This window comes from Rhinolophus hipposideros (assembly GCF_964194185.1).
Source record: "Rhinolophus hipposideros genome assembly, chromosome: 23".
Lineage (NCBI taxonomy): Eukaryota > Metazoa > Chordata > Mammalia > Chiroptera > Rhinolophidae > Rhinolophus > Rhinolophus hipposideros.
This window is the reverse complement of record NC_138069.1, coordinates 9211062-9235423: the sequence shown is the minus strand read 5'-3', so window position 1 is coordinate 9235423 and position 24362 is coordinate 9211062. Positions and strand designations below refer to the sequence as shown.

The window sequence follows — 24362 nt, the reverse complement described above, 5'->3', positions numbered from 1 at the left end:
TCTGCCACCTGAGCCTGCACAGCCGTGAAAGCCAGGGTCGCGCGGGGTAAGAGTAGCACACTGGTGTGGTGGGCGCGGTGTCATGCTCCCGCACTAGTCGCCCGTGCGCCCCTCTCCTGCCAGTTTCCCCCGAACGCTGGGTCCTGACGTTGGGGGCGAGGGCGGAGACTGCTGGTCCGCTCTGCGGCCTGGCCCCTCCCCCTCCCGGGGCCTCGGCGGTTCGTCAGCTCCTCCGAGTGCAGGGGGCGCCCCAGACCCGCGCGGGCTGCGGGCAGGCAGCGGGCTCCGGTGCGGAGCGCGCGCAGCGCCCTCCTCCTTCCGCCGAGACTCCGCAGCGACGCGGGGAGGGGGCGCTGCGGAGCAGGGGGCGGGGGCTAAAAATACCCGGCGGCGCGGCGACTGCTGGGGCTGAGAGCTGCGGGGCTGCGAGCCGGGGAGGCTGTCCCGGGGCCAGGCCGGGCCACGCCGCCCGACATGCTGACCTTCTTCCTCGTCTCGGGGGGGTCTCTCTGGCTGTTCGCGGGTAAGTTCCTGTCCTGTCCTCGTCCCTGACTTGAGCCCCAGCATGCTGTGGAGTCTTGGTCCCGGGTGAGGGTGAGCCCCCAACCCCGGCTTCCGAGCCATCCGTTCAAGGCCCATCCCAGGCCGCCCAGATCACCACTCCTCAAATTCAGGCGAGTTTGGGAAGCAGCTGGGTCAGCAGAAAAGAGGGGCCTTGCTCCCTGCGACCCCACAGCAACCTTCCTCTATATCTCTTGCCCCCACTCCTTATGGCGAGGACCGTTCAGTGATTAGCCTAGGCTCTGAGCCCATTTGTCTCCCAAGGCCAAGTCCAGGGACAGACTTAGTGCATCCTTGTCCATCTCCAGGGTCTGGAAACCGAGGGTGTTGGTCCCAGACGTCCCTCAGAAGTGACTTAACCAGGATTGACGTGGGACTTCCTGATCCCTGTACGGGGGTCACCTCACGACCCCTCTATACCCACCCTTCAGCCAGAGTGCAAGATTTCTGTAAAGCGGGGTTCCTCTGGCTCCTCAGCTCTGCCCAGGGCTTGTGTCCCCACCCCCCACTCACAGGAGTCAGCCCCTCAGCCCTGCATCCTCTCAGGAGGCTGGGAGGCCCCCTCCTGGAGCCCTGCCCTGCCCCTCCTTCCCACCTGGGGTCTCACCACAGGCCCATTCATCCACTAGTTTTGCTGCCTGTACTGTCTGCCCTCCTTTGTGAGCCTCATATGATACCACTAAAGGGTCTCCACCACCCCCATGTGCAGATTCAGCCTGGTAACGTATGTGAAATGCCCGAACCTTAAACTGGCCTTAAACCCGACCTAGTCCCGAGCAAATGCTCTGTGAATGTTAGTGTTTATTATTTCACATTCAGACAGCATCAGAGGAGGTAATAGGTTCTTTCTGAGCCAAAGAAGGATGGGAAGCTGACCCTTTTAGAATCCTTACCTGAAACTTTGTACATGTTGTGTAATCACAGCAAATCCTAGGAGGTTAGTGGTGCTTTCCCCTTTTTTACTGAGGTTCAGAGGTTAATTGATTTGACCAATGTCACAGATAATATCTGGCAAATGGGGGTTCCATCTCAGGTTTTAGTTGATCAATCATTGCTAAGTGCTCGATGATATTGGGCTTGAACCTCAAAAGTTGGTGGGCCGGTTAATTACTCCCCTCACCGGCTGCCCACTACCCTGAGTCAGGCCACAGGGACACCTCCCCTGAGCTGGGGAGGGGAGTGGGTGAGGCCTCTCTAATCCCCTTCTCTCCCTAAGCTCCTTCTGTCTGCCAGTGTCCAAGAACAGGCTGTGCAGGGCCACTCGGCCTGATGTGCTTGTCTACTAGGCAAGACTGGGGCTAGGGCTGGGGCCAGGGGTAAGGGGCAGTTACCAGAACAATGATGACGATGGTAATAGTTACACAGCCACCATTTATTGCCTGGATGATGGTCTCGGAGCCTTTCTCCAGAGCCAGGACCCCTTTGCCCCACCCTTAGGATGGCCCCACCCAGCCATGGGTCAAAGGGCAGCTCTCTGGAAACTTGGTCTTCTGTGGCTGCTGGGAGGTGACAGGGCTGCCAGACCACGTGGCAGGAGTCATTAGCAGCCTGTGAGATAAAACTTCTCACAGTGCTGGGTCCTTGTCTGAAAGTGGGGTTCAGCAGGCACTGACTCAAACTGGCCTGCTGTCCTGCTTCACTGGGGAGCATCTCCCACAGTGCTGAGGTGCCTCCCCAAATGGGGCAACTGCCTCATTGAGGGGCTGTACGGGGGCCTCAGAGTGGTCCAGCAGGGCGACTCTTGGTGCAGGTGGCAGCTGCTGGTATAGGGGCCACATTTCTCAATGCAGATAGGAATTTCCTCACAGATGCCACACTTGCTGTGAGAGTGAGACTGAAGCTGACGTGTGGTCCTCATTGGATAGAACAGCCCAGACACACGTTGGGACATGCCCAGATCGTGTGTCCACTTTATTTGGGACTTTGCCTGGACCGCAGCAGGGACTCCTAAGCTAAAACTTTGGGGGCAGCAGGGGACTCCTAAGCTAAAACTGAGAATACATTCTGTCTTGTAATCTCGAGGGTCCCGTGGCAGGTGCCAGATCCCTTAGGTTCAGCCAGAAACAGGAGAAGACGCCAAGGTGGTTTCACCTTTTCGTAGAGTTGTATGCTTTTTGCCATCCCATCTGGCCCTAGGGAGACAAGGGCTGCCTTCAAGGGGCCACAGGGAGAGATGACATGCAGGTTGGAGGGGAGCCACCTGGAGGAGGAGCTGACCACCGAGGGGAGAGAGCCATGTGCTCTGAGTCCATGGAGAGCAAGGGCTGCGTCTGTCCTGCTCCCCACTGGGGAGGCCAGCCTACAGTCCACCTGTGTGTTGAGTAGTAAACAAGGAAACCGATAAAATAGATCCAGCGTGAGTCAGATGCTGTGCCTGGTCTCAGTGGTGTCAGCATGCAGAGGACTATGGCAGCAATGGAGTGGCACTTCTGCCTGTTTATATGGCACCATCATGCAAAGTAGAAAGAAGCACACTTTTTAGCACATGAATTTCTAGGAGGGCAACCCTTCCTCTATGCTGATGCAGCCCTGTAACCTTGTACAGGGTCTCGTCTGCTCAACCATATACCCAGGCAGCAGTGACAACTCAGTGGGCCTCTGCAGCCTAGAGGGGTGTTTATCAAAGGTAGGGAGACCACACTCCAGGGAGAGAAAGTCAGGCTAGCAAAGGTGTGGAGGAAGGACTGTGGTGGGGGGTGCGTCTTCCGGGTCTTCTAACTGGGGAACCCAGGTTGTGGGAGGAGGATGGTGTCTGGATACGAGGGGATTCTGGAGGAGACGGTTTTGTTTAGGGGTCAGAGAAGCCCTCGATTTAGTTGCCGTGGCCAGGCTGAGCCAGAGGGAGGAGGGTGAAGGCTGAGAGCAGCAGGAGGCTGTTGTGATGTTGTGTACGAGAATAGGTGTGGCCCAAGGATGGCCCATTTGAGGCGGGGCTCTGGGAAGGGGAAGCAAGTGTGACGTTGGGGCAGTGGTGGCTGGCCCTGGTGGCAGAGATTGGTGTGGCAGCCATCTGGCTGTAGGTGTCCAGGGTGGGTGCAGATTTGCACATCTTGGCTCAGCTCAGCCCTATCAAATCTTCCCCACCTTAGGCTCCCATATGGATGGAGGACTGGCATGGGGCCTGGAGCCACCTCATGGGGCCCAAGAAGGCAGGTAGGACCCCGACAGATGGTGGAGCTCCAAGCAGAGCAGCTGAGGACATGCCTCACTAACAAGGCCGGATTTGCACATGGTACTCCGCCTTGTGGGAGGATTCTGACCTCAGAGCCTTTCATGCTCCCTAGCCTGTGCAAGGACGTAGGGGTGGTCCCAGTGAGAGCACAGCGACACCAGGGGGCAGCAGAACCCAGCCGTTCTGCTTGGCTGGCTTTCTGTTCCTTCGGTTATAAGGGCTCTTCGGTTGACCTTCAGAAGGTCGAATTTGGCTTAGCCACAGCCCCACTTGGGACCCAGAGCTGCCCATACACACAGCAAGCAGGATAAGTGAGTATGAAGCTCTGGCTTATTTGCAAAAGGAAGCAAAAATTACAGGTCTTTGTATAACAGAAGCTGCACTGTTGTAAGTAGCCAGTGTCTGGCACATGGTAGGCATTCAGATATGCACTGAATGAGTACGGTGGGTGGGGGGGGGGTATTGTTTTATGGGGGGAAGTGCTGTTGCAAACATGCTGACTTGACTGCCACTTACCACGTGTCAAGCACCGTGGTCCACAGTTCCCCAAGCTCTCCTTTAATCTTCCCCGGCTGAGGCACCGAGACGCACGTGTAGTAGCAACTGCTAAGAGCTGCCAGACCCCGTCCTCAGACTTGCAGTCCAGGGAGGGAGCACCAGGCACGATCAACCTGGTCAGTGGGCACAGGCAAAGGAGCCGTCCTCGGACAGGTGAGGGTTTAAAGAGAGGATGGGGGTGAAGTGCCAAAAGTGGGGGCTGGCACACAGGAAAGTTAGAGCTAAAGTTATAACAACCTGAAAAGGGGTGTAGGAGTCTGACACGCAGAAAGGGAGTAAGGAAAGAAAAGGCATTCCAGATATGAAGAAAGATTGGCGGTAGGAATGAATGAAGTCTCTTGGCATACTCTGCCTGGACAGTGAGGTCGGCAGGGCTGGGCTCTGCAGGCCCTCGAATGCCAGGCCAGGAAGCATGGACTTCAGTGTGTGTGGTGGCTGCATCAAGGATGTACGGCCCCAGCTGGGCACGTGGATGGCCAAGGGGACACTATCCCTGCGCTCCACAACCCACATGCTTCCCCTGGTGGCATATGTTCCACTGAACTACAATCTTTCGCCTCCTCCACTAGCCCTCTGACCTCCTTGGGGGCAGGGCCAGGGTGTCTCCTCTCTGTGCCCCGACCTGGGGCCGGGCACACAGTGTGCATCAGCGTTTATTGTATAAATGAATGATATGAAGAATTCTCTGAAAATAATGTAATAATGAAGTGTTTTATAAGCCATTTTCTCACACAAGTTGATTAACAAACAACAAACCTGGACTGTGCCAGACTCAGTGCCCAGCTGGGGGACAATGCCAATATGGTAGAAGTGGTAGGGGAAAGCAGGCAGGGCCAGGTCAGCCTTCACTGGAGAACCCTTAGTGCTGGGAACCCAGAAGAGAAGGAGGTGCTCCAGACGTGAATGAATGAATGAATGAATGAATGAATGAATGAATGAATGGAACGGCTACAGGGTGACTGGTTTTGTGGAACATAGTCTTCTCTGAGGATGAGATCCTATTGTTTCCTTAGAGCTCCAATTTTCCAGTCTCCCAGTAGTTTGGGAACTCTGGCCAAGCACAGCTGAAAGGAAGCCCCAGTCAAGGTCTGCAGCTCACTGGATGGTCTGGTATGATGACCCCACTCCATGACTTGGGCTGGCCAGAATCCCTGCCAATCACTCATTGGGCCCCAGGAGGGGAGTGTTGTGGGCGAGATGTTACTTTGGGCCCTGGCGGTTCTCCTTCGGCATGCCCCGGGGTGGTCCCGCATCATCACTTGGCAGCTCTGGGAGCCCATGGTCAGTGTGGTCATTCCCAGACCTAGTTCCTTTGTGTGGCTCCTGACCCATGTGAAGCTTGGGGTTCTGTGACAGGTAGAAGTGGGAAGACGGGAAGTGGGTTAGGACAAATTCTGAGCTGAGCTGAGCTAGCTATTCTGAGGCCCAATGTGTCATCTCAGAGTCAGGAGGATTTCAAGTCCCAAGAAGTCTCACCTCTGCCTATTCACCTGCTCTTCCTGGAGACACCTTTCCTCTCCCCAGAGCTCCTCCAGGCATTTGGCTGGGGGGTGTCTGTGGAGAGTTGGGGATGGCTGGCTTCTGGTTGACCAGCTGCCCATTCAGACCTGCATTCTGAGATAGCCCTCTCCTGGGGCTTTTAGAGCAGGAAGCCAGGCCAGGATGGGCCACTGAGGGAACAATCAGCACCTCAGTTTTCAGACCTTGGGACAAGCAAATCTGGGTTGGAACCTCTTGAGGCCAGGAAGAGACCTAGTGACTGATGGCCGTTGGAGGAATGAGAGAGAGGGCGGGTTGATTGGGCAACGTTAAGACAGATAACCACTAACTGCACCTGCTAGGAACCTGCCTGACGCCTGGCACACCGCAGCCGGGCCCAGCAGCACAGGACATGGATCCCAAGGAACCAAGCAGGACTTCGCCCTGCTACAACCTCCCGCTTTTGCCTTAGTGTGTGGATCATTGTTGGGGCTAAGACTCCTCGGTGGGGCTCCTTCTGACCACAAACCCCTGCCCCAGCCGAGTCTATAAACCATTCTGGGCACTGACTGCAGATCCCGCTGAACGGGCGGGAGGGACAGTGAAGTCAACCAGAGATAGGACAGCAAGGCCAGCTAGAGGCCACACAGCGAGAACAGTCAGAGACGGGGATGGGAAGGTGGTCAGAGCTGGGACAGGCAGCTGCAAGATGGGGTGTGGGCCAGCCAGTGAGGTTGGACAGGGAGATTGGCCAGAGGCTGGACGGCGAGGTCCTAGAGACCAGGGAGAGGAAGGCAGCTCTCAGCATGGAGAAGGAGCACTCAGCTGGGACGCATCCAGGCCTGCGGTGACGCCTTAACTTTGGAAGGGCCAGTCCTGGGGCTGCATGAAGCTACCCAGACCCCAGGACCTTGCTTAGTGTCTGGGGAACGTCAGTGTTAATGGTGACAGTACCTCCCGGCAGCGGGGTGGGATGTGGTTCTCTGGAGGACACCTTCGACTCACCCATACTCAGCCCCCCACCCCACCTGCAGGCTTCCTGCCCCGCAAGTCCAGCTATGCCTGGGGCGGTGGAGAGAAAAGGAGGGCAGGCCTTCCCCCGGCCAGCAGGTGGGAGATTTGGGAACGTGTGTCCCTGATCTCCTTGCCACAGTTCAGACAGCAGGAACAGCTGTGACCTGTGAAGCCTCCTTTCCCATCGGGACTAAAGTGTCCTTTCTCCTCCCCCTCCTCTGCCTCCTGCTTCTCCTCACCAGGGCAGCTCCATGACCGCTGTGCACACTGTTTAGCCCCAACTGACAGTGGGAAGACCCCCGAGGAAGGCAGCATGGCCACTCATCAGAGATGGACTGCGAGGCTGACAAGGGCCGTTTGCCTTGGATTGTAGATTGGCGGGGTGTCCCCCAACCCTCCTGGCAGTTCAGAATCCGTCCTTAGGTGGTTTTGTCCCAGAGTTCCTCTTGCTGTGTCATTGTCTCCTGTCAGTGGGAGTCTGAGTAGCATCCGTGCTTCATGGAGTACAGACTTGTGCTGCGGTGGATGGACGGCTCCTGGTGACCCCCAGGGCTCTGACACGCAGCCTTTCTGGCCTCTGAAAATCTGAACAAGATCAAAGTCTGACCTTGTCATGGTGCCTCTGTTGAGGATGGAGTCTAAGCCCTGGAGTGTTCCGGAAGCTAGTGATTGCACCCTGGACTCTGGGTCACCCCAAACCCTGTCCACAGCTGGAGGGCGCTGGTGGCGGCAGCCCTGGGGACGGCAGGTGGAGGCTCTGTGTGGCCGCCATTCCTCAAAGTCCTCTCCGTGCCCTGCAAGGTCTTTTGTTTACCATCGTGCTTTTCTTCCCATTTCTTTCTCCATATTTACCATTAACACCATGAAAATGACTGAGGTTTCCTCATATAAAAAAAGTTGCTACCTCAGACCCAGCCATTACTATTTTTGAAAAGGACAAAACCAACAGAGCTTCAGAATGGGCCACGCCAGGTCTTGCTTTCTCTCCCCACTCCCCACCCCCACCCCCAACCCGATGCAGTGCTTTCCTCAGCGGTCGCAGGACCCTCTGGAAAGACAGTTGGTTCAATGAGAATCCAAACGATGGTGCTCTCGGTGGCTCAGCGAGAACGTCTAACAGCCCTCCCGGGCCAGCCAGGGCCTCATTTTGCTTTGGTCTGAAAGAGATTTTTTGTGTGGTTTTTTTTGTTGTTGTTGTTTTCCGGTGAGAACAGCCCCGGCCTGGCCAGGCTGGAGCCAGTGGCAGGAATACAAACCCTTTCATGTGACAGGCCCAGAGTGGAGAGAGGCAGGCCTGCAAGTAGCAGGCCCTCCCCTGCCTCTCCTTGGGGAGGTGGTCATTTGCATATTTCCCATTCACCCTGGCCTTGAAAAGGAGGCCTGAGTTCTCAGTGCTCCCTGCCCAGCTGAGGGCTGAGCTGCTTGAGCCTGGCATTAACCCTGTGAATGCCACGGGCTCTCCTGCCAACCACAGGACTTGGCAGCCGGAGGGCAGTGAGAGGCAGTAGCAGCTGCTGTGTGGCCCTGGGCTCCAGAGGGATCATTCAGGAGGTGGCAGGGTCCCATCAACCAGCACAGCTACCCACTGAACTGAGGGAAATTCACATTTGTTTCTTCTTGTGGCGTTCCAAAAGAGGAACTTTGTCAAAGTATGGGGAAGCCAGAAAATAAACTATCAAATTTGCCATAAAATTTCCCTTTAACCAAAGGCAAACCTCTCTTTTCTCTGCTCCTTGTCTGTCCTATGAGAGAACAATGACACCTAGAATGCTGGGTAAAGGACCCATGTTGGCTTCTGGCTACAGCAGCCGTCACGTTGGCAGGAACCTAGGGGCACAGCTTGCCTCGGGCACTTTTATACCCTAAACCCCTGGGACAGGTCAGAGGAGCTGGTGGGTGCATTATCTTGTGGCTGTGACTTCAAGGCAGGAGGCATCTATCCCGTGCCAACCACAGTCCTTCCTTGTGCAGCTCCATGCTCCCCGCCCAGCCTCAGCCTCCTGGCCCAGTCCGCAGTGCAGCCAGGCCCCCGCCTCCTTCCAGGAGCCCCGACATCGTACAGGCTCTCCCTGGGACTTCCCAACCCACTTCTGTCACTCTGTCCCTTTCTCAGAACATTCCACCTCCTGATCCTCTCTTTGCTCTCCCTCCCTGACTGAGGATGTGCCTCAAGTTCTGTCTTTTGTGCATTTCTCCCTGAGCAGGGTGTCCCCAGCTGCTCCCGAGTGTACAAGCGGGCTCCCCCTACCTCAGTGGCCCCACCTAGATCCTAGCAGGGCCCACCCTAGCTGGAGGAGGTCACACCTGTACCCTGTACTCTGGCCACCTGAGAGCATGGCCCTGCAAGAAGCAGCCCCTGTTCCCTTTACTGAGCTTGGACCTGTAGGGTTTGCAGTGTGTCCTCAATCTGGGCCAGGCATGGAAATGGATCGCTGCCCCTGAGGCCAGGACTGGCAGCCCTAACGTGAACTGGTGGGGAGGGAAGAGAGTCATGTTGCAGCCCCAGGATTTGGCTGTCTGCACAGTGGGGCCTGGCCAGGGGGTTTCCCTCTGCCTGTGTGGTGCTCACCACCCTCGCCGGTACCCCAGGGCCGTGCCTGCTGTCCCAGGGCGTGGTGTGGAAGAAAGGACGGATGAGGCCAAGGCTAGTGTCTATACCATCAGCCCTGGTCACTGGACCTTGTAAATATTTCCAAAGGGAACTACCACTGTCTTCACCTCTGCCGCGGCTCCGGCTCTTTGTCCTGAGAATTTTGTAGGATTTTATTTGTAGGAAGCTCTACCTTTATCTCAGAGCTGTGAAAGACACTGTGTTTCTCTTTGCTCCTCCGTTCTCAAGGCTATTTATATTTCTCAGTTCCTGAAAGTGTTGTTTGAGCCTGGCTTCACAGTGCTGTCGTCAGGAATGTGGGCCCATGGTCCCTGACCAGACCTTAGGGTGAGTGAGATTCTTGGGATGGGAGATGGAGGGCGTGGAAGCTGCTTCCCACACTGAGGTCTGTTCACAGTGAGTTTGGGCTAGTTTGGGACAGGTGGCCCTGCACGGTGGTGAGGTACAGCCACGCTCGTCTGGGCCTTTCCTCCTTCAAGAGGCTTACTTGAACCTTCAGAGCTATAATTGGGCTCCTCAGGGAGGCTCGGTGGGTGAGCCAGCCTGTCACCCAGCAACCCTGCATCATGGGCCTGTCTCTCCTGGGGGATGTGCAGTCGGTCTCACCTGGCAGTTCCCGCCTTTGGGAGGCTCTCGGCCCCATCTCTACCCCAGTCGTCAGTGGTTCTGTGGCTTTAATTAAAACCCAAGAGGAAGATGGAGAGAAAGCCCCTCTCTCACAGCAGAGACCAGCGTGAATCCCAGTGTGGATGGGGTGGATGCTGGGCTAAGTGTGAGCTGCTGTTTTTGTGTCTCTCTAGGTCAGGGCCACACAGATGTGATGGTGAGATTTGTGCTTCTCTTAACCTGGCGACTGGGCCACAGAGTCCTGGGCAGAACTGCTGCCATGGCCCCATGCCCCTGGCACTCTGTGTAGTTTTCTTTCAGCCAGGACCTTGGTTTGGGCACTGGATTTTCTGTCCCAGAAGCTGCCCTGAGAAGCATTAAAGGAAGCTTTTGAATCTTACTTAAAGACATCTCTGAAGATGTCTAGAGGAAAGTAGGGGACCTGCCAAGAAGGAAGTGGAAGGGGCTTTGTGGTCCAAAGGTGGGTACTTGGGCCTTTGTGCATTTCAAAGCTTCCTCCAGGTGGATTGGGGGAGGCAGAGGTCTGGGGACGGAGATAGGCGTGTGCTAGTTTCCCGGTGAGGGCTGTGGGGGCAGGAAGCTCTCCTCATGGCTTACCCCGGGTGGTAGGGTAAGCAGTGGAAGATGTATCAGCCCCAATGAAGTTGTTGTGAGGCCTGTGGACTCTAGGGTTGCCAGGCAGCTTGTGCAAACCATCCCTAAGAGGGAGCTCAGAGCACTGGGCCATGGCCTGGGACGGTCTTGCTACAGAGAAAGTGAGCTGGATGTCGGGGGCAATGGTCCTGTCCTGGAAGGCTCAGAAGCACCAGTTGTGGTTAGGGCTCGGTGGGGCGGGTGGTGAACTGGGTCTTGTAGCCTGGACCTGACTGTTATTCTCTAGTGGTGGCCACCTGTATGCCTAACCACATGTGGCCCATGGAAGTAGGTGTGAAAAAAGCCCATACCCAATCCCCATGCCCACCCCTCACCCTGTGGAAACAGACCTCATGGGAGGGAGGCCCTGGCAGGCCCTGTGACTTCAGTATCCCAGTTTGCCAGAGATGCTGAGGGAGTTCGGAGCTCAGTTTTGATTCCAGCAGGCCAAGGTGTGGATTCTGGCTCCAGGATGGCCGCTCCCCTGGCAAACCAGGAAAGTGGCATTAAGGATGGACTGCTGTGCTGCCCTGGGGGCTTATGCAGGAGATGAGCCAGTGTCTCCACCTGCTGACCCTGACCCTTAGTCTGGAGTGTCCCTGCTGCCCAGAGCGTCTCTGAATAGATGTTTTATTTGGGACCGTGTTCAGTTTCCTTCCTCTCGCAAGCAGACTGGTTATGACCTTGGAGGGTGGGAGGGGCTGGGGGGCGTCTCCTGGGTGATGGTGCAGGCCTCCTGCAGCACCAGAGACCTGGCATCCCCACCCCCACTCCCACCCCTTCCCACCACCCCACACTTCTGCTGGCCCTGGCCTCATCAGTGTCACAGATGGATGTGTCAAGAGGCTTTGTCCTTAATCAACCCATTTGGTAAACTCCTCTCCAGAACTGAAGATGGAGTGGGGGTGGGGAGCAGAGGGGTGTGAACTGAGGCTCAGGCAACCTGGCAGAGTGCGGGTTAAGGCTGGGTTGCTTGGCTCTGAGCTGATTTGAGCCAGCGCCGCCCAGTGTGCAGATGGGGGGGGCAGCGGGGCCCTTGAGGGGCCAGCGGCTTCTCATAGAGCTGTCCTGTGCCCAGGTCCCTGCCAGACCTGCTCTCACGGCTGCCAGGGAGCCTCTGCCACCACTGCTAACGCCTCCAACAGCACCCGGCTTCTCAGAGCAGGCGGCCATTGCCATCGGCTGTCCCCAGGAGGGCAGACTTGGGGCAGGGCCTTCGCCACTTTTGTGCTTTGATCAGGATGTGGTAAGCTCTCTCCCTGAGCCCCACACACCCTTTACACACAGAGTCTGGTACTGGTGGGACCAGCTTAGCCGCCTCCCCAGTGCCAGGAGCCTGCTGGAAAGGTAGGGTGTGATGAATGTACTTTTGCAAGTTGTCTTTGAGCCCTAATGGCAAAGAGATGGAGGAGCCGCTTCAGCTATCTCCTATGTACTGAGTCTTCCCCTTTCTACATGCCTGGCACCGCACTCTCTGTCCATGAGCTTGTTCGAGATGAGGCCCAGAGGGTGAAGTGACTTGTCCAAGGTCATATAGCTATCAGGAGCCTGAGTCAGGATGTGGACCCAGGTCAGTCTGGCACCAGAACTCCCCTTTGGGCCCTTTCCCTAGATTGTTTGCTAGGGACCCTGGGCCCTGGGAGAGACTGTGATTTTTCTTTTTCGCGCTATTCATTGGGAGTTGAGCAGGTCCCTTCATGATCTTATGGCTTGCCTTGTGCTTCCCCACCCTTTCTGAAGAACTGAGAGGTTTGCAGAGACCCTGAACGCCATCGCAAGAAGCCCGACCCCACTTCAGGCTGACACAGAGGGAAGCTGGATGATACTAAGGGGAGGGAAGAATCTGAGGTCCATAGAGTGCGAGCAGGATGAGTTTGGACTTTTGTCCTAAGGTGGTCCGGAACCAATGAGGATTTTGGGCAGTGGCATGGTATGGTCTCATCTGTGTATCAGGAAAGGAACTTTGGTTTCAGTGAAAGCATGGGCCAGAGCAAGGAGACGTGTGAAGAGGCTGGTGTGGGAGTCTGGATTGCACTCAGCGGTGGCCGCACCAGGCCAAGGGCTGTGGGGAGGAGTGGGGAGGTTTGGAAGATATTTAGGAGGTGGTCCTCACAGAACCATTGAGCTCGATTGAAGGTCTAGAGTGCTGGGCTTAGGAGGCTGGACCAGCAAAGGGTTGTCAGAGCCGAGCCATGGGCCCAGGGCCACCTCCACAGGGAGAGCGCTCTGGCGGGGCTCTGCCTCTGCCACTCTGTCACCTCGGAGCCAATAGGCTTCCCGCAAGGGCCCCCTTCCTCCCATTGTCTCCCTTTGTGGGTTTTGAGAGCTATGACTCACCACCCACCTTCCATGTGCCCTGAATCAGCACAGGACCTGATGAGGTAGGTGGGGGAGGGAGTCCCAGTCCCCCCAGCTTGTGCCACCACTTGGTATTCTGAGAAGAAGGCATAGGATATGCCAGAGAACGGGAGGCTGGTTCCTGCTGAGGGCTGGGTTCTCCCGCCAGGTGAATATTTACACACACAGCCGCTCACTTGGCAACACCAGCACCACTGATTCCTTTGGGTGCTGTTCGCCCCTACCCCGATCCCGTACCCCTCCCCCAGGCTGTTGCAACCAGGAGAGCCTCCTGGGCATGGAAGGAAGTGGCACCGAAGCCCAGCCCAGGTCAACAGACAGGGCTTGGAGGTCAGAGGAGGCCAAGGCCCTGTGAACTACGGAGATGAGAGCAGACTCCCAGGCCTGGGCTTTGCCCTGCCCTGTGCCAAGGGCCTGATGGTACACGCTGGCTCTGAGGCCCATGTCCTCAGAGGACCTGAATTTGCAGCTCTGCCCTCCAATAGCTCCCAGGTCTGAAGAGAATCTCAGGGTAAATGTAAGCGGTCCTGACTCTGTCTGAGAAGGTCAGTGAGCCTGGAACAATGACATCCTCTGGTCACTGCCTAGCGGGGTGGGGGTGGGGGTGCTGGCCCAGCCTCAGGACGGAGGAGCTGCAGCCACTTCAGATGCCTCCTTAGTGGTGGGCACCTGGTAGGAACCTGGGGAGGAATGGGTATTCAAGGCCTTTGCCCACCCCCCTCCATTGCCCCACGTGAGGGGGCTTCCTGGAGGAGAGGTACCAGCCGTGAGAAGATGGCGAGTGTTTGATGTGAGGCCCGGAGGGACCCACTCGTAGTGTGTGCACGTGGCAAACAGCGAGCGACTGGTCGCACCGGCTTATTCCTCTCGCAGGCCTGGGGGCCCAGTGCTGCGCCCCTCCCCCTGCACCCTGGGCCTGGGCTCTTCTGAGCAGGTCTACAGCGAGGTATTTATGTTTGTTTGTTTTGGTTCAGCATCACTGCAAAGGAGAGCGTGGCTTGTGGGTGTGGATGGTGCAGTGTTGGCAGGGCTGGGGTGCAGTGCAACGCAAGGCAGTGGTTTGGGGGGCTCTAGTCTGCGGCTTGAGTCCTGGCTCCCCCACTTGCTCCCTGTGGACAGTAAATGGCAGTAATTTCTTCAGTGGAGTCTGTGTTCCCACCTTATAGTGAGTCCATGGAGCTGTTGTGAGGACCAAACAGTGCAGTACGTAAGCAAGGGCTTCCCAGCCCAGGAATTGAGTGAGTTCAGACTAGTTCTGTTCTTGCCTCTGCTGGAAACCGATGCTTTGGTGACTTCTGAAAGCTTGGTGCATCTGGGAGACTCTCCTCTGACTTGTGGCCCTAACCCTTGTGTAAGAGTTCATGGGCTCAAGACTTTACTCCTGCATAGAATATTCACTTCACGAAGTGCTCCGTGGTCTATCTCAGCTCCAGCCTTTGTATACAGTGGTACCTCGGTTTTCGAATGTAATCCGTTCCAGAAGACCGTTCGGGTTCTGAAACGTTCGAAAACTGAGGCACGGTTTCCCCATAGAAAGTAATGCAAAATGGATTAATCTGTTCCAGACCTTTAAAATTAACCCCTAAAACTGTAAATTTAGCATGAGTTTTACTATCTAATGATACCGTAGATCTATAAAATTTACAGTGTTCGTAAACCAAAATGTTCGTCCACAGAGATGTTCGAAAACTGAGGTACCATTGTGTTTGCTTCACTCCGCTTGGGTCCCTCTTTCCTTCTTGCCCTTCAGTCTCTGCCAGAAGCCTGCCCTGACTCTTCTTACCTGAGTCGGGCACCTCCTCTGGCTCCCATGCCTGGTCACAGCCCAAACCACACTGCATAGCACTGCCCACTCCCTCATGTGTCTCCCCCATGGGACTGAGGGCAGGCCCACATCTGGCTTATCCCAGTGCCCAGTACTAAGCTAGATGAGAGCGGGGACCTCTAGGTGAATATGTGGGTGGATGATGGATGGATGGATGGGTGAGTGGGTGGGTGGGTAGGTGAATGATGGATGGATGATGGATGAGTGGGTGGGTGGATGAGTGACTGGGTGACTGGGTGGATAGGTGATGGGTGGATGGATGGCTTTGGCCATTCAGGACGGTGCTCTGTGAAAACCCCAGCATTGCAGCAGATGCCACAAATGCCCACGTTCTGCTGTAGCTTAGGGCCCATGAACAACTGCCAAGGACGAGGCACTGGTGGTAATGAGATTCCAGGATTTTCTCTAAAACTTCTGGGACCGTATGGCTGAGCTCTTAGGAGCTTGGTAGGGTCTTTTTGGGGCTTGGCTTCCCAGACCACTGAGTCAGTTCAACCCATTAGAGGAAACGCCAGTCAGCTCAGAGCCCATCCCACGAGCTGCTGGATATCTGGATTGTCCACTGTGTAGTGAGTCATTTATCCGATGGGCTTGCTGTGACTTGGTCTTAGGGAAATAAGTGTCCCAAGAAAGCCAGCTGGCTGCCTGGCCAGGACCCTCCCCAGAGCAGTTTTCCTTGAATCCACTGTGGTCTATAGCTGAGCCTGTGTTTGCTGAGGAAGAAACTTAATTTGGTCAATCTGCCAGGAATGGTTCATTCCTATAGGATGGCTTCAAAACTGATCCAGGCAAGGAGGCTGCTGGTAAAACTGGATTTCGGGCTCAAGAATTCAGTGAGAATGCTCTGGCTAGCTGGGGGCTCACTTTCTCCGCTCCCCAGGGAGCACCCAGAGCCTGTGGGTAATTTATGATATAATAGTTTCTGAGTGTTCCCAGGACAGCCCATTGTGCCATCTGCAGAGCAGAAACTCCTGCGGGGCCACCATGCCTGGGCCCAGCCACCTCTGCCTAGTGTTTGGACCAGCCTGGGCTGATCAGCTGCCTTGGTCTGACAAGCACCCCCTTAGCCATCTCTTTAGTCCTGGCCTGCCTCTTACTGTGCCAGATACTGTGCAAGGAGCTTTCCATGCCTGAGTGATCCTGCTCCCATTTTAAAGATGGGGAAACAGAGGACCAGAGAGGTGGTGTATGCTCAGTGTCACGTAGTTTCTAAGAGAAGGAGAAGGGATTCGAGCTGAGGAGCTTTACTTGCTTTCTCTGCAGTGACCTGGCACATCAATAGCCTCATCTCCAGTGCGGTGATGGTACAAATACCATTTAGTGGTATTTCAGCAGATCTCTGCTTTCTCAGGGGTCAAGCAATTGCTGTTTGGCTCCTGTCCTGTGGCTGCAGAGTGGCTGCTGTTGGGTTTCTCATTATTCCCCAAGAAGACAAACCACAGCCATGCTTTCAAAGGTTGAGGACGAGGAGGAGGGTGCCCGTGGATGGTGCAGGGCAGCCTGGAGCCCACCAGCTACAGGACGGGCAGACCTATAGGTGCAATGAAGCGCTTCTAGCCTCGGGGCCTACTGGGCAGTGATACCAGGGAGGCCTCTGTAGGGATGAAAGCAGTCGATGCCAGGCCCCCCCTGGTTCCCTCCCTCAGTCCTGGGCGAAGTGCAGACTCCTGAGCCCAGCTGGCCGGATGTCTGCCCAGCCAGCACTGCTTCCCTCATCAGCTGACAGGAGGATGGGGGAGCCCCTGGGGCCTGTTCTCTTTGAACCCAAACCCGTCACCAGTGCTTCTCACAGAAGTGTTCCCACTGCCCACCTCAGGCCACTCTTCATGTCCCCCCCGTAGGCCCACTGTGTCCGCTTGGACTGCGATGGTGAGCGTGGCCCCCTGACCACCACATGCAGTATCCCAAGAGACACCGCTGCCCTGGGAGTGCACAGTGCTGTGCTGAGCCTTTCTCTCTGAGCCTCAGTTCCTTTTCCTTGCCACCAGGTTAATACCTGGCCCTCTCTACCATCGCCCTTTTCCTCTGGCCAGTAGCTGGGATCCCAGATGGGGACATCCCAGGTGGGGACAGCTGTGCCTCTTGGTGCTTGGTCTGGGGCCAGCGGAGCAGTGCCTGGGTCCCACCTCTGCAGCTCTTGGGAACTCTGCTATTCCTCAGGAAGTTGGTGCCAGCAGCCCCTCTGGCCCTGGTGGGTCTTTGGCTCCACATTTTCTATAAGGAGAGTGCATGGTGGGCCAGGCTGTGGACCTGGAGGGACCCCGTTGTGTGTCACCCACTGGACCCTTGTCAGATCAGTGCTTGTCCTCACATCCTGAGGGCTGGAGGTGTCTGTCAGGGCCGGTCTGTGGGCTCTTCCCGGTTGCCTTCTCTGTGTCCCTCAGGGTCAGGCCTCGGGCTGGGAGCTGGGAGGTGGAATGGGAGGAGTCTGCGTCCCTTCACCCCACTCCTTCTGGGCGCTGCGCCAGGCATGCCTGCTGCCATCTGTCCTCCCCCTCCCCCACCTCCGGAGCAAAGATGAGCAAAATGCCCTGACTACACACCAGAGGCAGAGCACCCAGGGCCTGGGGCTCAGGAGCCAGTGACTCCAGAGCTGTCAGAGCCCCTGGGAGACACGGAAGCAGCTGTCAGCCGTGGCCCAGGGCCTGGGCGTATGGTTCTCAGGGAAGCTGGCTAGATGTCTGATGGTCAGGTGTGACAGCAAAGGCTTCTGGCCTGTCACCGGAACGGCCCTTCCAGGAGACTGTAGGCCCCACTGGTCGGGGCCTGCCCTACAGCATTTGGCCAAGGCCTGGCCAAGGTCAGTGTGTCTTGTGATCCAGGGCAGGTGAGGGACACACCAAGGAGTCCCCTCGCCGGGCGTCAGGCCTGCCCTCTCACCTGCCTCTTGTTTCCTGCAGAGTTCGTTTTCTCGCTGCTGGAGAAGATGCAGACACAGGAGATCCTGCGGATGCTGCGGCTGCCCGAGCTGGGTGACTTGGGTCAGTTTTTCCGCAGCCTTTCAGCCACCACCCTCGTGAGTATGGGTGCGTTGGCCGCCATCCTCGCCTACTGGTTCACGCACCGGCCAAAGGCGTTGCAGCCGCCTTGCAACCTCCTGATGCAGTCCGAGGAAGTGGAGGTGAGCAGGCTGAGAACGGTGGAGCTGCGGGAAGTAGTGGGCAGAGGCCAGGCCTCTTGAAGGCAGAAGCCAAACTTGTGGCTTATTTGACCTCAAATGGCCCAGAGACTCTGGGTTTCCCTTGGCAGCCAGCCCGCCAGCCCCCGTGACCTTGGACAGGGTCTCTCAGAACTGAACCCTGGGCAGAGCCTGACCTTGGCCTTGCCCTGGCTTCTGGTTTGCCTGCTGCTTGGATGGGGATCTTGGCTCCTTGGTGCCCCAGTAGGACGCCTGAGCAGATTCTCAAGGGGCTGCCAGGTCAATTCCCTTCCAGATTCTTCCCTGTGTCCAGCCTGGGACTGGTGCTAAGACCCAGAGCTGAGCCCACCCCAGTGCCCTCTGCTCCCAGAGCACACGAGGGGAAGAAGGTACAGTGGCCCTGGTGAAGTCTAGAAGGATCAGTGTGATTTATTTTTCTGTTAAGCTTATGGAATTTATTTTGCCTTTTAAAAAATTGCCTTTTTTGAAACCTTAATTCTATTCATTCTGAATAGGTAATATATTCACACTGTTCAAAAGGAACAAAAGGACACATATTGAAAAGCTTTTCCCTCTTCCTCTAGCCTCCCCATTCTCTACCCCTGAGAACCGTGTGAATGATTGTCTGTGAGCGAATGTATAGCTACCCACCCCGCCTTTTAAACGCCACCACGCTGCATACACTGTGGCACCTCGTGTTCCGATCTGGACGGTGCATCTGGGTGACCATAAGCATGGCAGAGTTTTGCCTGGTAGAAGAGGGCGCAGGTCGAGGGACCCTCAGGGCATTTTCCAGCAGAGGGTTGACGTGTGCGAAGCTGCAGGTGTGTGATAATGTACCTGGTGGCTTTGGGAAGCGTGGCTGGGCTGTGGAGAGGGGCTGCAGATGGGCGAGCAGAGTGGTAACGAAAATGGCCTTTGGTGATCAGCAACCCCGGGGTTAAAGGCTGCTTGTGCCTCTCACTAGCCATATGCTCCTTGGCAGTTTCTTAACTCTCTGAGCCTCAGTTTCCTCAACAGTCAGGTGAGTAATAAAAGAATGCCTGCGTCCTAAGGCTGTGGTAAGGATCTGCTGAGATCATACAGAGAAAACTCTCAAACCAGCTGTTTTGGGTGAGCTTCTGATGACAGTGCACCTGGACAGGACAGCAAGGACAAAGCCACAGGAACTGGGCAGGGACCCTCGGGGTGGGCAGCATGCTTTTATTTGGGGTTTTCAGTAGTAGGGAGAGACAGGGCCAGTTTATGCTGTAGAAGGGTGGCTGTGGCAGGGGTGGGCGTGAGTAGGCAACTGCAACATCTGGGCTGGAGATGACAGTTGTCTGGATAGAGTCTTGATGGCGAGTGGCCCTGGCTTAGTGTGTGAGGGCCACAGAGTCACCGCGTAGGTCTGGCCATGGGCACAGCTAACACCTCTTTCCTGGGAAGACTGCGCCCTCCCTTGCCTCATTCCCAGGGTGGCTGCAGTGGACGAGGCAAAGGAGAGAGTGGGAAATGAGAGAGGAAAGAGGGGCCCAGACTGCAGGGCCTGGTGGCATTTACTCTGTGCTACAGAATGAGAAATATAATTTGGGTCATGTCACTCACCCCAGCTTAAAAGCCTCCCCTGGCTCCCCATTGCCCACAACCCAAAGCCCAGACTCCTTGTCTTGCTCTGCAGCCTCTCTGCCCCCTCCATTTACCACTTGGGGCTCCATGAACCACCTAAAGGTCCCTGAATGCACTTGTTTCTCCTGTCCCATGCATTTGCACTTGCTCTTGCCTGTGGTGAGACTGCCATTTCCAGCTCATTTTGTCTGGCAAACCCCTATACATTCTTCAAAACCCAGCTCAGCGGCTCCTCCCTGGCACACATGCCACTTGAGTGCCTTCTGTCCCTGGCACGCAGCCTCTTGCTCTGTCATTTCTGTCACCCTGAGTGCTAACCAGGTCTGACAGTATATGCCTGTGGCTTCCCACACGAGTCTTACATGGGCCTGGTGCTCAGGAAGCACTCACTGGCCAAACAGAACTTTCCACTACAAAAGAGTTGAGAGCCACCTGTGGTTTTGAGTTTGACTGTTTGCTTTACGGCTCTCACAGACATTTTTCCTCAGACCTGATGTTTCAAGAGATGGTGGGCCATGGGCCAGCCCAGTGCAGCCCAAATCGTGCTCAGAGAAGAGGTGGAGCTGTGGTACTGGAGAGTTCTGGGTTTGGGGAGCCTGAGGAGGGGAGGGGAGCTGATGGCGGGGAAAGAGGCAGGAGAAGCCCAGCTCCTCTCCCTAGCCTGTCGCATAGAGGGTGTTCGCTGCCCTCCCACTCTGTCCCCATCATTGGGGCCCAGGAACTCTGCCCTTTCTCTCCAGAGCCTTCTAGGGAAAGTACCTTCAGCCAGTCTTCAAACTCATTCACACTGTTATGTGAATGTTGGATGGCACAAATGATTCTTACCCCAGAGGCACAGCCGCAGCAGCTGATGGGATGGGGCACACCTTGGCAGGCTGATCCTGTCACCAGGGGTAGCCGGACTCCAGCCAACACTCCGTACTCTGTTGTTTGAGTGAACCACACACCTATGAATAACATGAGATTCTGGATGAACAGCAGCTGAGATTCTGGACCTTTTGTATATGCTGCCCTGGTGTGTGGGTGCTGTGTGTGCGGGGAGACGAGGGGGGAGACCAGGGCCCTGGGTCTGTGTGCCTGAGCCAACTGTTAGAGTGTACCAGTCGAGTGTGTCCAAGCCACCTGTATGTGAACCTGTGTACGGGGTGTGTGTGTGCATGGGTCATGTGTATGAGTGCACACAGAGCATGTCCCGGCCCCGGCCGTGGCCTGGCGGGGTGTGTATCCAAGACGTGTGCGGCCTGGTACATGCTGGCGCCCTCTCCTGATGCCGCTGCCTGCCTCAGCCAGCTTCTCTGGCCTGTGCTTGGCCTTTAGGACAGTGGTGGGGCCCGGCGATCCGTGATTGGGGATGGCCCTCAGCTGCTCACCCACTACTACGATGACGCCAGGACTATGTACCAGGTGTTTCGTCGTGGGCTTAGCATCTCAGGTGAGAGGGGCCATGGGATGTGGAGGGGCCGTGGCAGGGGTTAAGCAGATGCGAGGGTGGGGTGAGCCAGCGTGGTACCACGGCCGTGGCAGGTGAGTGGTGCACAGGCTCAGAGGAGAACAGCGCTCTTGGCCCTCCTCCCTTCCACCCAGTCAGAGAAGTAGCTGTATCATGTGGCCAAAGGCTGCCCTCAGCTTTGGTCCAGCCCTAGGACTTCCTGACCTTAAGCTATCTCTTAGCCCATACCCTGTATCTCCCATTGGCAGCCCCCGGTGATCCTTGAACCGCCAGGCCACTGGCTGGCATGATTGTGAACCTGAGCCTCAGAGATGTGTGGCTGACCCGGGGTATGAGGCAAAGGGAGGTGGCCCCAGAGAGGCAGCCTGCCACCTCTGCCCAGGGCAGGTCTCCGTGTCCTTTTGGGGCTGCATCCCACGGGTGATGGTGGCAAAAAGCACTGCCTCAGCCCCCATCCCTGGACCTCCCTGATCCCTGGGGCAATGACATACTTGTGTACTTGAGACCTTCTGGGGCTTCAGCAGACCAGATGGGGGCAGTTCACTTGACCTGTGGACCACCCACAGTATGAGGTGTCCATCCAGGTGTCTGATGGGCAGGTGGCACCCCCAGCCTGCCCCCGTCCCTTGCACAAGGCCTGCTTATCTCTGCAGGGAATGGACCCTGCCTTGGCTTCAGGAAACCCAAGCAACCTTATCAGTGGCTGTCCTACCAGGAGGTAAGTGATAGGGGTCAGGCTCCATTCTGTTTGCCCACACAGACCCGCCACTTGGGGGGCTTGTGAGCACCTAGCTGGGCCTCAGAGTCATATTTTCCTTGTCTGGACTCTTGGCCAAACTCCTGGCAGCAGCCTCGCAGAGCTGCCAGCACACCTGGGTAGAGAGTTGGGGAGGTCTCTCAGACCTGTGGGGGTCCCACCTGGGGTCTCCCTCCCCTGCTGAAGAGCCCTTGCTTCCCCGTCACTTCCCCACGTCTGTGTGCAGGTGGCCGACAGGGCTGAATTTCTAGGGTCCGGACTTCTCCAGCACAATTGCAAAGCAAGTACAGATCAGTTCATCGGCGTTTTTGCACAAAATCGGCCAGAGGTAAGCATCTGCCTTGACTGGTTTTAGAAGTACCAGTGGAGTAGGGGGTTGGGCACCGTAGAACAGCCCCATTCCCACTGTTGGTGTGGCTCGGGAGAAGAGGACAAGTGGAGAACCTTGGTCCATGCTGTGCCCTCCCCACCCCTCCACCTGCTGCTCCCTTGGCTTTGCCCCTAATCACACCCCACCCAGCCCCACACACAGTTGCTGCCAGAGCTGGTGGGGGAAGGACCTGGCAAAGAAGCCTGAGCCTCAGAAGTGGGCCTAGGGCTGTTTGGAGCCCCAGGATTCCTTCGGGCAGACATGGTCTCAAAGGCTGTGGGTGAGCAGGCACAACCCATTCCCTTATGGAGTACTTGCCACATGCAGAGGGCCAGCACAGAGCCCTCTGGGCACAAGGCCCAGAGCATGACCCTGGCGGCCTGGGCCTGAGGCAGGACGGCCCCCCTGTCTGTCTGCTCCCCCACCTTGCCCCGTGTCTTCACAGTGGATCATTGCTGAGCTTGCCTGCTACACCTACTCTATGGTGGTGGTCCCGCTCTATGACACGCTGGGCCCTGGGGCTATCCGCTACATCATCAACACAGGTGAGCCCCCCTCTGCCATTCCCTGCAGCCTCTCGGGTTCTGTCGCTGGGCTAACACTAACAAGAAGCACTTTCTTCCGCTCTCAGAGAATTGGGGCTTGCTCTTTGGCCCTAGCTGGCTTCCTGAGCCCTGCTGTCTCCAGTTAGACTTCACCAGAAGGCTCCTTCCACAGGCCTGGCTGCCCCCACACAGGCTGCCCTCCCTCTGTGGTTCCCTGCAGCTTAGGCAGATGCGGGGGGGGGGGGGGGCGGTGCACAACTCAAGCCCACCTGGGATGCTGGGGACTGAGCCCGAAGCAAAGGGGTGCTTGGAGTTCGCTCCAGGAGATGCCGTGGGCTTCTGCCCTTGGCTCTGCCCAGGCTCCATGCACTTTGCTTTACACAGCACGTGGCCCACACGGCCTGCCTTGCCGCCTGGCACGTGTGGCCCACAGTCACAGCCTATGCCCGCCTAGCCTGACTCCCCTTGTTGGTCCCTGCAGCTGACATCAGCACCGTGATTGTGGATAAACCTCAGAAGGCCCTGCTTCTGCTGGAGCACGTGGAGAGGAAGGAGACTCCAGGGCTCAAGCTGATCATCCTCATGGAACCGTTCGAGGAAGCTCTGAAAGACAGAGGGCAGGAGAGCGGGGTGGTCGTCAAGTCCATGCAGGTTGTGGAGGTGAGGGGCTGCCTCTTTTGGCCTGTTTCTGGGCCACCGAGCCAGAGCTGCCAGCGTCTGCCCCTCTCAGGTCCCGGGTGGATGCTGTGGGCTGTCAGGCTGTCAGCCTTCACAGGGCTGGTGGTGGGTGATGGGGGCGGTGCCCACGGGCATCCGCTCTGTGACAGGCTCGGTTGGCTGGCACATTTAATGACACAGGTACCAACAGGAGGGTGGTGGTGCCAGCCTGCCCCCGAGCTGCTCACACCGCCTCTGGAGCCTCTTTGTCTCCAGCCAGCCGTCAGCCTGTCTGAGCCTGAGGTCAGGAGTCATGGTGAGGTCCTTGCAAATGTGTCCCAGGCCCCTAGCAGACAACAGGACCCATTTTTATGTGCATGGCCTCCTCCAAGATGTCAGGTTGGTGGCAGCTGGTGGCCTACAGGAGTAACACAGGACATCCTGGCCTCCAGCGCCTCAGTTCCCTGCTCAGTAGCAGCTGACCCCAATTCTACCGTGTGGGATCTGAGCCCCTGGGCCCTCCAGTTCTCCTCCTGCTTCCCTGTCTTCTCCTAACTGTACCTATAATACCTGTGCATTTGCACCCCTCTGTGGCTGAAGGGGCCACACCTACTCTGCCAACTCCTATCTGCCCCTTCAGCCCTGACCACTAATCTGGAAGCCCAGGCTACCAAGGCACTCTGTCCTGAGCACGTGTCCAGATGAACCGTGGGCACCTCAAGCCGTCTCCCCTTATCTGTAATGTGGGAGGGGGGGCCTAAGCCTGAATGTGTATATGAGGAGAGGACACTGAGGTGGTATCTTCACGAGGGCCACATCTGGACAGAGAACCCTGAACTCTGGGCTTCGTGCAGGAGCAAGACATGCAGTGCTGAGTTTATTTTGATTTCTTGTTTTGATTGATGAGAACTTTCAAGCACTTAAAATCAGTATTTTCCTCTTCCAGGACTGTGGCCAACGGAATCATCACGTTCCTGTGGTAAGCTCATCTTCCAGCA

At 56.6% G+C, this 24362-nt stretch overlaps 1 protein-coding gene across 7 annotated transcripts in view; it reads left to right on the top strand.

Moving 5' to 3' along the window:
• The first annotated feature begins 252 nt into the window (after positions 1-252).
• ACSL6 (acyl-CoA synthetase long chain family member 6) overlaps positions 253-24362 on the top strand; it is a 55225-nt gene continuing 31115 nt past the window's right edge. For 2 of the 7 annotated variants that reach the window (XM_081036221.1, XM_081036218.1), the window contains exons 1-8: positions 17344-17638; positions 17739-17959; positions 20903-21017; positions 21689-21753; positions 22019-22120; positions 22608-22707; positions 23189-23367; positions 24311-24343. In XM_081036221.1, the coding sequence (XP_080892347.1) occupies positions 17765-17959; positions 20903-21017; positions 21689-21753; positions 22019-22120; positions 22608-22707; positions 23189-23367; positions 24311-24343 (789 nt within the window). In that variant the 5' untranslated portion in view covers positions 17344-17638; positions 17739-17764. Of the gene's footprint in view, positions 524-10388; positions 10483-11654; positions 11902-17343; positions 17639-17738; positions 17960-20902; positions 21018-21688; positions 21754-22018; positions 22121-22607; positions 22708-23188; positions 23368-24310; positions 24344-24362 lie in introns of those variants that run through there. The other 5 variants (XM_081036216.1, XM_081036217.1, XM_081036220.1 and 2 more) reach the window with 5 other exon arrangements.